General features: G+C 41.7%; 1 protein-coding gene across 2 annotated transcripts; it reads left to right on the top strand.

The window, feature by feature from the left end:
- Nucleotides 1-190: 190 nt before the first annotated feature.
- LOC100273924 (Histone acetyltransferase HAC1) lies at nt 191-12,978 on the top strand. 2 transcript variants are annotated; one of them, NM_001360492.1, is made up of 18 exons: nt 442-791; nt 896-1,140; nt 1,507-1,612; nt 1,750-1,906; nt 1,985-2,026; nt 2,340-2,828; nt 3,852-5,638; nt 6,504-6,800; nt 6,901-7,179; nt 8,087-8,215; nt 8,310-8,510; nt 8,663-8,805; nt 8,878-9,190; nt 9,343-9,482; nt 11,075-11,153; nt 11,233-11,622; nt 11,761-11,978; nt 12,091-12,553. In NM_001360492.1, exons 2-18 carry the CDS (start codon nt 938-940, stop codon nt 12,200-12,202), a joined length of 5,085 nt encoding a protein of 1,694 aa, NP_001347421.1. In that variant the 5' UTR covers nt 442-791; nt 896-937; the 3' UTR covers nt 12,203-12,553. The 2 variants fall into 2 exon arrangements, with proteins under 2 accessions (XP_008681502.1, NP_001347421.1); XM_008683280.3 differs by having other exon boundaries at nt 191-791; nt 1,750-2,026; nt 12,091-12,978.
- Nucleotides 12,979-13,305: the final 327 nt, after the last annotated feature.

Genomic DNA, 13,305 nt, shown 5'->3' on the forward strand with positions numbered 1-13,305 from the left:
CTTTCCTACAAAAAGATGGTATTTGTCCACCCAGGACCATCGCCTGCATTTTCGCTGCAGTGGTATAAAGCGATTCGGCTGACGTATCTGCTGCATCTCCTCAGCTGAGACACCCTGAACGCGACGAGCGACGACCGCGCACGTGTGTAATGTAATGTAATGAAACGAAACCCAGCAGCGAGTCCGGAGTCCGGACTGCTGTTCGTCTGCTGCGCTTGCCATTTTTGCACCCAATCATTTACCCCCCGCGGCCGCGCTGCACCAGAGCCTAGAGCCGCCACTCCCCGGGCCCACCCGCAGCGACCGAACCCGCGCAGATCCGCGATTGGTCGACGTCTCCTCCTCCTTCCCGTTCCCCTCCCCCTCCCCCTCCCCCCCTCCCCGCGTCGCTCGCAGCAGCCCCGCCCCGACAAATCCCCCATTCCCAAATCCCCCCTGCCCCCCGCCGAAATCAACGCCGCCGGCTCCGCATCCTCGACCCGCTCCCGCCTCCGTTCGGCTGCCGTACGGAATCTCAGGTACCCCGTCGCCGAGGCCGCCCCCTGTCTCTCGCGGCCCCGCCGGGATTCTAGGGTTTCGGTCGGGCCGGCCCAAGGGAGTCTGCAAACAGCGCGGGTCAGGCTCCCCCGCGCCGATCGCCGCGAGCTGCCCCCGCGCGGGCGGCCGTGGGCACCGCTTCCACTCGCTAGCCTTCCTGGTACATGCGGCCGCTGCCACACTGGTGCTCCTGCTCAATCGGGAAGCCCCGCGCCTCGGATTCCGTGCAGGGTAGACAATTTCCTGCTACCGCGGTGCGTGCTGCCACAAAGCTTGCTCCTTTCATGTCTGTTTGCTTCTCTTCCTGCTTCCACGTGTGGCTTCACTCTCTTAGCTCACATGTGTGCCCTGCTTCCAGCTGCTGCGTGTGGGATGACCTGAGCCTCCGCCTGCCGCCAAGATGAATGTGGGGCAGGCTGCCCACCTGTCCGGGCAGATGTCTGGGCAGACAGCGCAGATGAATCAGGTCCCTGCCACCGGTGTCGGCATTGGCGTTGGCACTGCCGATGGGCTACCGCAGCACCAGCCAATGCAGGAGATGGCGGCGTTCTCGGGAACGGACCAGCAGTTTGTCATGTTTCGGACCACAATGCGCGAAAAGATGTATGCTTTTTACTACTGCTGACTTGAACTAAGTAGTCCATTCGTAGTCATGTATTTATTGCACTGAGTTAGTAAGCCTCAGCTAGCGGAATGGCCGCATATGTCCTGATACCAACTGGAAGATCCAAATTATCTACATGCCCGACAAAAATATTACCTTATCGAACTTCATGCTTACATAAATTTATCTCCTTGTCATAATTACGAATGCGACAATGGATGCATTACTTATGTTGTTAGCTTTACTTAAACCTTCCGAGACTTACTGATTTTCCTTCCTATAAGCGAGCAAAATTTAGGTTAGTGACGGATTTTTTCTTCGACCCGATAGAAGGTATATGACAGCCTTTAGTACTATTCTTGCAGATTTAACTATATAGGAAGGAAACAGTCATCGGCTGAGTGGCGGAAGCGGTTGCCAGAACTGGCAAAGCGACTTGAGGAGATCTTGTACAGAAAATTCCCAAACAAGGTATCGCTATCGCATTCCCTTCATCGTTTGCAAGGCTTTGTTGGTGTACTAGAGATCAAGTATATTTTTGGGGAGCAAAAATAAAATCTTGCTGCTTCATCACCATTTTATTTTTGGTTCCTGTATTGTTTGAGCAGACTGACTACTACAATATGATGAAGGGACCAGTTGAGCCGCAATTGCAGTTTGCTATTAAGACCTTGAGCGCTCAGAACCAACACAATCAACAAAACCCACAAATGGCAAGGCAAATAGCATCATCCTCTAGCTATGGTACTATGATTCCTACCCCTGGTATGACGCAAGGCACCAATGCAAGTTCTAGGATTCCTTATGTCACAGAAAACAATGGCCTTTCATCGTCTGGTGCAGGCATGGTTCCTCAGAATGCTAACATGGGTGCCTCGATGCAAGGTGCATATATTTTTACTAGTCCTTTGGCCTGTTTTCTATTAGCTGAAGATCTCTCTAGCCATGATCTAGTGCCTGTGTGCTGAAAAAGGACTTACCTCTTTGAGGATCTCACTTACACTAAAATTTATGTTGGTTACATATGTAAAGAGGAAGCATGCCTTTTGGTGTCTGTGTTGTTTGAAATTAATTTGATCTTTTTACAAAGTCAATAAGCTGAAATTTATGCACTGCCTAACTGGTCCACCATACATTTTTAGCTTTGTTTGGGCAGTCTCTTTATATGCCCCTGCTCACTCTTAATTCCTCCACACAGGTCCAATGTCTAATGGCTTCCAACATTTAAATGCCAGCATTCCACAAAATTCTACCACAAATAACATACAATCTACAATGGGTTCAGTTGGTGTCCAGCGACAACTACCTCATATGATTCCAACTCCAGGATTTAGTAATCAACAGAATGTACCTTCAAATCCTGACTATTCAAATGGAACTGGATATTTCAATGGTGAGCCAGCTGTGGCATCACATATGCAGCACCAGAACCAATTTCCTAGCAACCAAATTCAGCATATTGGGGGCCACAATAATTCTGGAATACATTCAAGCATGCTGGACAGCTCATCTGCATACGGTTTATCAGATGGACACATGAATGGTGGAATAGGAGTGCATGGGTCAAATATGCAGCTAACAAACAGGACCACGGCACCACAAACATATATGAACATATCCCCTTACGGCAATTCGTCCAAACCGATGCAGCAGCAATTCAATCAGCATCCTCAGCAGAGAATACCAAGTAAGCTTGCTGCCTTTTGGTTTAGTGTCCTCTCTTTCACACCATCTTATGTTCTGTCTTATAAGCCATAACATGAGGTTATATTTGCAAAGGACACCAATTAGAAAGTATCAATGGTTCTATAGTTGAAGTTTGATATATATGGTGCATTTTTCCTACTCCCAGGTGTAGTTACTCCCATCTTTAATAAACCACATTGTGTATGGGTGCATACTCATTTACTGGTTCGAATATGTTCATATACTCGTTTTACGGTGCTCTAAATATTACTATATGGAAAAATTTAAAGGAGACTATGTTTTAGTATATTATTATAATGCTATGTACAACCATATACTCTTTGTATCATACTTAACATATATACTACCCTGAATTGTTTAGTATGATCACATACTTTGTATACGTACACTTCATCGGGCCATATACATCCTAAATTTTGAAATATACATGTGGGAGTAGCTATTGCCGGGAGTAGAAAGGAATTTTCATATGTATATAAATATAATCAATTGTCACCCAAACTAACTAGTTCGATTATCATTTGATAAGTAGCAAACATAGAAAAATAAAACCTTCAGCTTCTTATAGTTCCTTGCTGCTGGAATTGCCAGCCTTATAAGTAATGCATTGCCTGTCCTGAGGGAGGAAGGTGGTGATGATGCTTTTTACCAATCTAGTATCTTAGCACCACTTTGGATATCTTCAGATGGAGTCTTGTAGGCTTGTTTAGTTTTGCTGTTGATAGTTCAACAATTGTAGATGAAATGCTATTAATGAATAATGATCCTAAATAGTGGTAGCATGACACCCTTCTTTCCGTAGTACATAATTGAGGGGTCTAAAGTTTTCTTAAGCATACACCTATATAATCTTTGCTTGGGGAGGTGGTACAGCTCATTTTGTTAAAGTTGGCATGTTACTGTTTCTAATTGACTGATTTCTCATGCATTTAGTTTTCTTCATAGATTTGGAGAAAAAATGTGGCATTGCAATGAAATAAATTGAATTTCTTTTTGTGTGCAGCATCAGTTGAAATGACTGGTTCTGGCAGCTTCTATGCTACTGGCTCTACCCCTTTAACCACAGCAAATAGTCAGAGCATGAATGTTGCAAATTTGCAGTCTAGATCAAGAATGAATCAGATGTTGGTTTCCAATCAGTTAAACATTCAGTCCATTCAGCAACAGCCCCAGATAAAAAATGAGGTTTTGGATCAAACAGAAAAGGTGAATTTTCAGTCACCACAGTTGACTCATGATCAACTACTACGCCAACACCCAATGCCGCAACATCAGGTGCAACCTAATTCCCAGTTTGTTCAAAATCAGTATCATATAAATCAACAGCAGCCAAATTCACAGCATCAGCAGGCTATGCTAAGGAACAATTCCTTTAAACAGTCTCAAATGGCTTCCACCCATTCAATGCAACTGGCAGAACAGGGGTCACTGCTACACACTGAACTGGTATCTTCACAAACTAGTGATCCTGCTGATCTTCCAAGCTTCCAGGGTCAATACCAGCAAAGAAATGCTCTTGACAATGTTAAAGGAGGGCAGATGCTTGGTCATCTATCTAGCTCTCAAAATTTTCATCCTTCTGTCTCACATGGTTCTCAGCAATTGTTGCCCTCTAACCAGCAGCTTGATGACGGTTCTAATGCTGTAAGCTATGTGCTGAAAGGATCGCAGGCAGAGCAAATGCTGCGTCCTCAATGGCAGCCACAAACAATGGAAAAGGCTCCTGTTACTACTAATTCAACACTCGAAAAGCAAATACAAGAAGATTTTTGTCAAAGAGCAATGTCGCAAGATGGAGCACAGCAACCATTTTCATCAGATTGGCGTCTTTCTAATTGCACTGCAGCTTCTATTGATCCTGCATTGCCGAAGCCTGCAGCTGGAGGGTTTGAACAGGTCAATGGAAATATACATTACCTCCGTCAGATAAAGTGGTTGCTGCTACTGTTTCATGCAAAAACATGCACATACCCTGTTGGAAGTTGTAAGTTCCATGGTTGTGTTCAGGTGCAGGAGCTTTTGAAGCATTTTCAGAACTGCCAAAGTAAAGATTGTTCATACAGGAGCTGCAGTAAGTCAAAAATGATGTCTCACCATTATAAAACTTGTGTCGATGAACAATGTCCTGTGTGCAGCGTTGTAAGGAAGTTTTTGCGCCAATCAACTGAACAGGCATCTAAGCAAAAAGCTCTCGAGTCTAGAAAACTTGCTCAACAAAATGTGCCTCAGAGAATCATGAACGGGATAGAAGGTGATAGAATGGATGTTGACCCAATGTCAGTTGAAGCATTTGATGATCAACCATTCGTTCCAAAACGCTTGAAGACGCATCCTCCATCACCCAGTGGCCTAGAGAATGATATCTCTGTAGTCTCCAATTATCATGTAAACTCAGGCTTTGCATTGCAGGAAACACAGCCTGAGCAGCTTGACCACAATAACAGGACATCATATCTGAAACGAGAGGTAGATGCAAAGGCTGACATGCGAGCTCCTCAAAAGCCCATAAAAATTAGTTATGGTATTGATGGAAATGTGACTGCATCAAGGCATAATGTGATTCCTGGTGTTCCCAGTGAGATTAATTCTCATATCAAGCAAGAAAACTTGTTGGTTGACAAAGAGACAAGTGAAACCGCCCTTGAGGTTAAGAATGAAACAAATGATCCAACTGATGCGACTGTGTCTAAATCAGGAAAACCAAAAATAAAAGGTGTTTCAATGACGGAATTATTCACTCCAGAACAAATAATGGAACATATTGACAGTCTAAGGCTGTGGGTTGGTCAGGTATGATTTTCTTAACTGAAAGGCCTCACTTGCATTTCATTTCTTTTAAAAAAATTGCTGGACCAATGATAAACTATAGGCTATAGGGCTGTAGATAACTGCGCATTGCCATTAAGGTGCTGTTTGGTTCAGATGTTGTTAAGTGAATGGTAATGGGATCTCTTACCGGCGGTAATGGTTACTAGTTATAATTGGATTGGATAGTAGTACCTAGTATTACTAGAAAGAGCTCAACCAAACAAAAGTATCGGTATCCATTACCCCATGTAATCCATTTACGTTACATTTCGGCGAGCCAAACACCACCTAAAAAGATGTGGTTCATGGTTGACTGTTAGCAATTTGGTAGGCTAGAGATCAAACTCAACATGATCATTGGTTATGAAAGGCTTTAACCAATGCGTAGCGAATCCGTCTCCCCCTTGTGGCTATGGTACTTTATTAACTAGACTATAATATAATATAAGTAAAGAATGGGGTTACAATATAGTTTTTTGCCAAGCTGGCAAGCTGTATTTAGTAACTTTAGATAAAGCTCTTTCCATCCAGGGACTAAATGAGATTTTAGTCGACTCCTTGTTTTCTGAGATGGATGGGACTTGCAGGAATTTATTCTTAGCTTGTAAATAAACATTGTAGTTTGTGTTACTATGTCTTAACAAATAAAGTATTTTACCGTCTCTTTGTCAGAAATTAGGTATGGTCTTTTTCCTGTACAGTTTTGCAAATACAACAATTTTTTCTTAGCTAAAACCACTGTTCATAGTTCATACTTCTATCTTCTAATGCTTCTGGTGGAACTTGTGCCTTTATCATACATTGTATTTTTTGAGAGGAGCTAACTTTTACATGTTCCATTTGACAGAGCAAGGCTAAAGCTGAAAAGAATCAAGCTATTGGTCATTCTGAGAACGAGAACTCTTGCCAGCTCTGTAGAGTAGAGAAACTTACTTTTGAACCTCCACCAATATATTGTTCTCCTTGTGGAGCTCGGATAAAGCGAAACGCGCCATACTACACTGTGGGTACTGGTGATACACGTCATTATTTCTGTATCCCTTGTTACAATGAGTCTCGTGGTGAGACTATTGAGGTTGAAGGTCAAACATTTCCGAAGGCAAGGTTAGAGAAAAAAAGAAATGATGAGGAAACGGAAGAATGGGTAAGTACTGCAGTTCCATTGATATGTGGTTTCATAAAAGCTCAAGAGTTTCTGATATTTTTCTTTTGTGCTAAACATTTTCAAACCACACATTCTGCAGTGGGTTCAATGTGACAAATGTGAATGTTGGCAACATCAAATTTGTGCTTTATTTAATGGAAGAAGGAACGATGGAGGACAAGCTGAATATACTTGCCCCAATTGCTATGTTGAGGAGGTCAAATGTGGGCTACGCAAACCTTTACCACAGAGTGCTGTTCTTGGGGCAAAAGATTTGCCGAGAACTGTTCTTAGTGATCATATAGAAGATCGGCTATTTAAACGACTTAAGCAGGAGAAACAGGACCGTGCAGCTGCTGCTGGCAAAAATATTGATGAGGTTAGTGAGACTAGATCTTTGAGGAAACGTTGCCAAATAATCAATCTGAACGCATGACCCACATATTTATGATAATTCTGCCAAAAAAACTCAGATTTGCCTTAAGAGGATGTGCTGGGATTCGAACGCGGACCGACAAGGGGAGAACCCCCCTGAGCACATTGCTCTTACCAGTATAACTCGCGAGATGTTGGTGTTTATTCTGTGAGTTGTCCTGATTTGTAATGTGAAGCATTACAAGATGGACACTAAATCAACAAGCAGTTCCTTTGTTGCAGTTTGGATACTCAAGCACAATGAGCTTTGTTTATTTACCTGAGTTTTTTAGTTTTTGACAAAACATAATATGGCAAGGGCAAAAGGCAGTTTCTTTAGTGTAGTTGGGAGACTCAAGCACAGTGGACTTTGATCATTAAGATACAAGTTTTATGAATCAAGAAAACATTAGTTTTATATTTTGTCGGTACATTCTTTCTCATTTATTTACAAAGATAGTAATAACCTTTGGTTGGGAGGTGGGATTGCTACCTATCAATAAGAGAATATAAGTGAACTGCAGATAACAAATAGGCTGGTGGGTTCCAGCATCACCATAGGTGAAGTGGACAAGAACTATTGTACATAACTGGTTTTCCTCTGTATTGATGCAGAGCATGCTTTTGTGAAGTGGTTGGGTTTCTTATTTGGGCCAAATAGGATGACACAGTAGATAGCAGGCAAAGTTACCTTGGTATACAGTTATTTATTTACTTCTGTGCTAGTTTTCCTTGTATACATACTGTCAGGTATTTTTTTTCCATGCATGAAGCATTATGGCGCACTTATTCTTTTTGCCATCAAGTTTGACTCCTGGTATGATGTCCTTTCACTCCATCAAGTTTACTTCTAATTATGCTTTATTTGTTAGATTCCTGGAGCGGAAGGACTTGTTGTCAGAGTTGTTTCATCAGTGGATAAGAAGCTGGAGGTTAAACCACGTTTTTTAGAAATTTTTCAAGAAGACAACTACCCTACAGAGTTCCCTTACAAGTCCAAGGTAAGAATTCATTCTTGTCATTTGAAGCATGAATTGTAGTCACAACTCACACGTACTAATTTCTGCAACCGTATATTTATGAAATGTTGGACAGGCTGTTCTCTTGTTCCAGAAAATAGAAGGTGTGGAAGTATGTCTATTTGGAATGTATGTTCAAGAATTTGGTGCTGAATGCTCTTTCCCGAACCAGCGTCGTGTTTATTTGTCATACTTGGATTCTGTTAAGTACTTCAGACCTGAGATTAAAACAGTATCTGGAGAAGCCTTGCGTACATTTGTGTATCATGAAATTCTGGTAATTTGCCATCCATGCTGACTTTTTGTGACTAATACAAATTTATTGCCTTACCAGGTTTGGCCAAAACTGTTTGGGGGGACCATATGACTGGAAACTGTTTTTTTTAGCTAGGATTTGTTCTTGGTCTAATCTGTTCTCATTGTGTACAGATAGGATATCTTGAATACTGTAAACTGCGGGGATTCACAAGTTGTTACATATGGGCTTGTCCACCTTTGAAGGGTGAAGATTACATCTTATATTGCCATCCTGAGATTCAAAAGACTCCGAAATCTGATAAACTGCGTGAGTGGTAAGCCTTAGAGACACAATTGATCTTGTTGCTTTTAGATCCTCCACCAGTTCTAATGTCTTTTACACCCAGGTATCTATCTATGCTTCGGAAAGCTTCTAAGGAGGAAATTGTTGTTGAGCTCACAAATCTATATGACCATTTCTTCCTTACTATGGGGGAATGCAAGGCTAAGGTGACTGCTTCTCGCTTGCCATATTTCGATGGAGATTATTGGCCAGGAGCTGCAGAAGATATGATCAATCAACTCCGACAAGAAGAAGACGACCGCAAACTCCAGAAAAAGAGTAAAACAAAGAAGATTATTACAAAAAGAGCTCTTAAAGCTGCTGGCCACACCGATCTCAGCGGGAATGCTTCCAAGGATGCTATGTTGATGCAAAAGGTAAGCTTCTTTGATTTCTGTGTACTTCCTGCTCTCATAAATAAATACTCAAAAAAAGTATACTCCTGCTTCTCTCTCCCACCCTGTCTCTTTTTTACTTGAATTTTGTATATTGGGCGACACATTTACCGTGCTCTATTTTGTGTATGCAGCTTGGTGAAACCATATATCCTATGAAGGAAGATTTCATTATGGTCCATTTACAGTATTCGTGTAGTCACTGTTGTACCCTTATGGTGTCTGGAAGACGTTGGGTTTGTCATCAATGCAGAAGCTTTTACATCTGCGACAAGTATGTTGATTTCTTTGACAAAATTGGACCATGCTGCACTGCATGATTTATGATTTATCCATCCTGCTATATGATTTCCAACCAGTTTATAGTTATCTTCTTTTGACACATATGATCACTACATATGTGAGTTGGTTCCAATAATTTAACCATGATTCTGTGGAACATTTTGTTTTCATCTGGACACTTCTGTCCTGCTCATATTTTTTTATTTGCTTGTAAATTTACTATTGTTGCTCAAATAATCTTTATTTCATCAAAACGTTTTTCCTTGATCAGTTATGGTGATTAGAACAATTTCTTTTTTTTGTTATAAATTTTTTCTTTCTGAGAACATTTTTCTTTGCTTGGAGCATTGTCCCTAGTGTTTAGAACAATTACTTTTTTTTATCAAAACAGTTTTTCCCCCTTTGCTCAGATCAATTTCTTGGTGCTTAGAACAATTTCTGCTTCGGTTATACAATTTTTTGTTTGAGGTGTAAAAAGTTTCTTGTTCACATGTACAAACTTCAATCCAATATATTACTTGTTCTGCTAGCAAAATGTTCTTGTTTCAGGTGTATAATTTGTTGTGCATCTGTAATTTTTTTTAGTTTCACGAGTTTATATATTTTCCCAGGTGTACAAACATTTTATTTCAGCTGCAGAGTTTTTTGTTCCACAAACGCGTATTATTTGTTTGAAATTCAAAGTGTACAAACTTTGTTTCAGATATCAACTATTCTTCACAATGTCGGAATGACTGACCTTTCACAAACAGCTTGACATTGAACCATGTGTTTTTTAAAATTATATATTTTATAGAGTTTTTAGTGTTCATTATTTTGTTACTTTTTGTAGACACGAAGTCTTAGCAAATAGAGTGAATGACAAGACACCCAAAGTTAAAGTCTTCCAAAAATTGGGCCGCAACTGTATTTAGGGCTGGATAACGAGCCAACTTGGCTCGGTTCATTTAGCTCACGAGCCAGGCAATAAAAATCACAGAACATGTAAAATGTACGTTTACCAACTTAGGAATAATAACAATGCAAAAACAACTTATCCATAAGCCTTAAATCAAACAAATAGACTAAAACATACCGGCATACATAAATACAACAATGCACTAAAGCACCACACCATACAATCATGGTTCATGCTCCATACCATACATGATGCATCCATTAATGATTATCCATATATCCTTTTAAAACAAAGTGATAGCATCATAGACCATAGTAAGTGCATACCTCCAAGGTCCAGGTCCAACTATCAATCAATTGCAGAGTGCAAGACATGAAGTTGTAAGAATTGATTTAAGTTCAAGGTCAATAACTTTGGTTAGCTAGGCTCATGAGCCAGCTCGCGTTAACTACACGAGCTGAATTGCTAGCTGAGCTCATTAAAAAATATAAACGAGCTGAGTTTAACCGAGCCACTGAGTCAAGCTGGTAGCTTTTCGTCCAACCCTAACTGTATTCCTCTTGTCCTCACCATTTAGTTTTATTATTTCACTATAATCTTGTCTTGTATACAGTTTTTCAAGATGGATAAACTATATAATTCTTGTTTGATATCTTTTGGTGAAATTGAGTATTTTGTTGGTCCAGGTGTTATGATGCAGAACAGCAACTTGACGACAGGGAGAGGCACCCGAGTAATAATAGAGACACACATATGCTCCATCCGGTACTATACCCTTTTCATTCTCAGTATAGAACTAGAGCAAATAGACTCTCAAGATATGACTCGATTCTCTCTGTTTTAGGTTGATATTCTTGGGGTGCCCAAAGATACCAAAGATAGAGATGACATCTTGGAAAGTGAGTTCTTTGACACCAGACAGGCATTCCTTAGTCTTTGCCAAGGAAATCATTATCAGTATGACACACTTCGACGCGCAAAGCATTCATCAATGATGGTGTTGTACCACCTACACAATCCAACTGCACCAGCATTTGTCACTACGTGCAATGTCTGCAGTCATGATATTGAAACTGGTCAAGGCTGGCGGTGCGAGATTTGTCCAGATTTTGATGTGTGCAACTCTTGTTTCCAAAAAGGAGTGGTTACTCATCCTCACAAGTTAACGAACCATCCATCAGCTGCTGACCGTGATGCTCAAAACGCAGAAGCTCGGCAAATGCGTGTCCAGCAGGTAGGCCTTCTTTTAGTTGTTGTTACCATGCCCTTGTTCCACCATTGCTGAAAAGATGTGATTTAAGTTTGGTTATGTGTCGCAATTCCATTTTTTAGAATCGCAATACCTAAATCTATTTTTTCCATGACGCTGCAGCTAAGAAAGATGCTTGATCTTCTGGTACATGCGTCGACATGCCGCTCTGGTAGTTGCCAGTATCCCAACTGCCGAAAAGTCAAGGGGCTATTCCGTCATGGGATGCAGTGCAAAACGCGTGCTTCAGGAGGGTGTGTCCTTTGCAAGAAAATGTGGTACATGCTTCAACTCCATGCCCGAGCTTGCAAGGATTCAGACTGCAATGTGCCGCGGTGCAGGTTTGTTGTCGTCCCTCCTCTTTTGTGCACATACATATGGTTTCTGTGTTCACTTGTATAGCATTGCCGTCTGCGATAGACCTGATTTACCTGTGTGGTAAACTATGCACAGGGATCTGAAGGAGCATCTTAGAAGGTTGCAACAGCAGTCTGATTCCAGGAGGAGGGCTGCTGTGAATGAAATGATGAGGCAAAGAGCGGCGGAGGTCGCTGCAAACGAATAGTTGCCTCTGTACAGGTATACTTTGTGGAAAGAGGATAGGAAGAAGTATGCATGCAGGGTTGCACTCCTCACCCCCACACCAAGGAGAAAGCTTGGGATGGTTGATAAATTATAGGATTGGTAGGTAAAGATCAGCCGCTTCACATGGATTTCTTACGACGAAGATCTCGGCCATCCTTCGCCTATGGTTAACAACATATAGGCTCGCTGAAGCAGCAGGGTGCGCCACCGTAGGCTGTCTGTAACTGTCGCTTGCACCCCCTCCAGTGCTGACCAGCTACACCCTGCGTGCCGCACCGATGCTGTCGTCGACTGGGGCGCATTGCAACTCCTGGGTGTGGTGAATTCTTTGATTTGACCTGTACTAGCTGAACTGATCTTCTCTGTTGCTGCTTGCTGATGATGGTGTATAATAGGTGTCTCTGGACAGTTGTCAGTCGTGCATTGCTGAAGATTTGGTGTAGCTGTTGTTTGTCCCCCCCCTCTCCATTGTCTTCTTGTCTCCAGGCCAGGAGAGGGGTATAGGTTAAAAAAGGGTAAAAAGGGATGGGCGTTATTGGACAAGTATTTCTTTTATTTCTGCCCCCCATTTTGTAGGACTCATCTTTGTTAAAGTATAAAGCAAAGTAAATCCTCCATGTCTTCTCTTGTAGCACTGTTGCTCCATAGATTTTCTTTCTAGTGCGGGTGGCACAGGAGGGCGACAAGTTGTGGTATGTATACTCTTCTGCTATCAGTTTTTCTGGTTTTTTTGACGAAACGAATGGATTTTGGTTCGGTCGTCCGGAGGATGGAGGATGCAGTTGAAAGGGATGTGTTGATCCTGTTTGTATTAGGGGAGGATAAGAGGATCCATAGAATATTGGTCAAAACATGCGCGGTCTAACTCTCATGCTATTTGGTAGGATATAATTGTTGTGATAAACTATCCTAATTTATCTCTCTTGGACATCTATCCTTTCAATTAGTATTGGAGTCTCGTACTAACTTATTTATGCTTCACCGCCTAGAGAAAGATATCTAGTGGGGATGGACCCCCCTTTTGTATGAGGGAGAAGAATTTTCTTACGGGCTGTTTGGCTCCCAAGAATTGATCTGAATTGA

Source organism: Zea mays, chromosome 5 (genome assembly GCF_902167145.1).
Source record: "Zea mays cultivar B73 chromosome 5, Zm-B73-REFERENCE-NAM-5.0, whole genome shotgun sequence".
NCBI lineage: Eukaryota > Viridiplantae > Streptophyta > Magnoliopsida > Poales > Poaceae > Zea > Zea mays.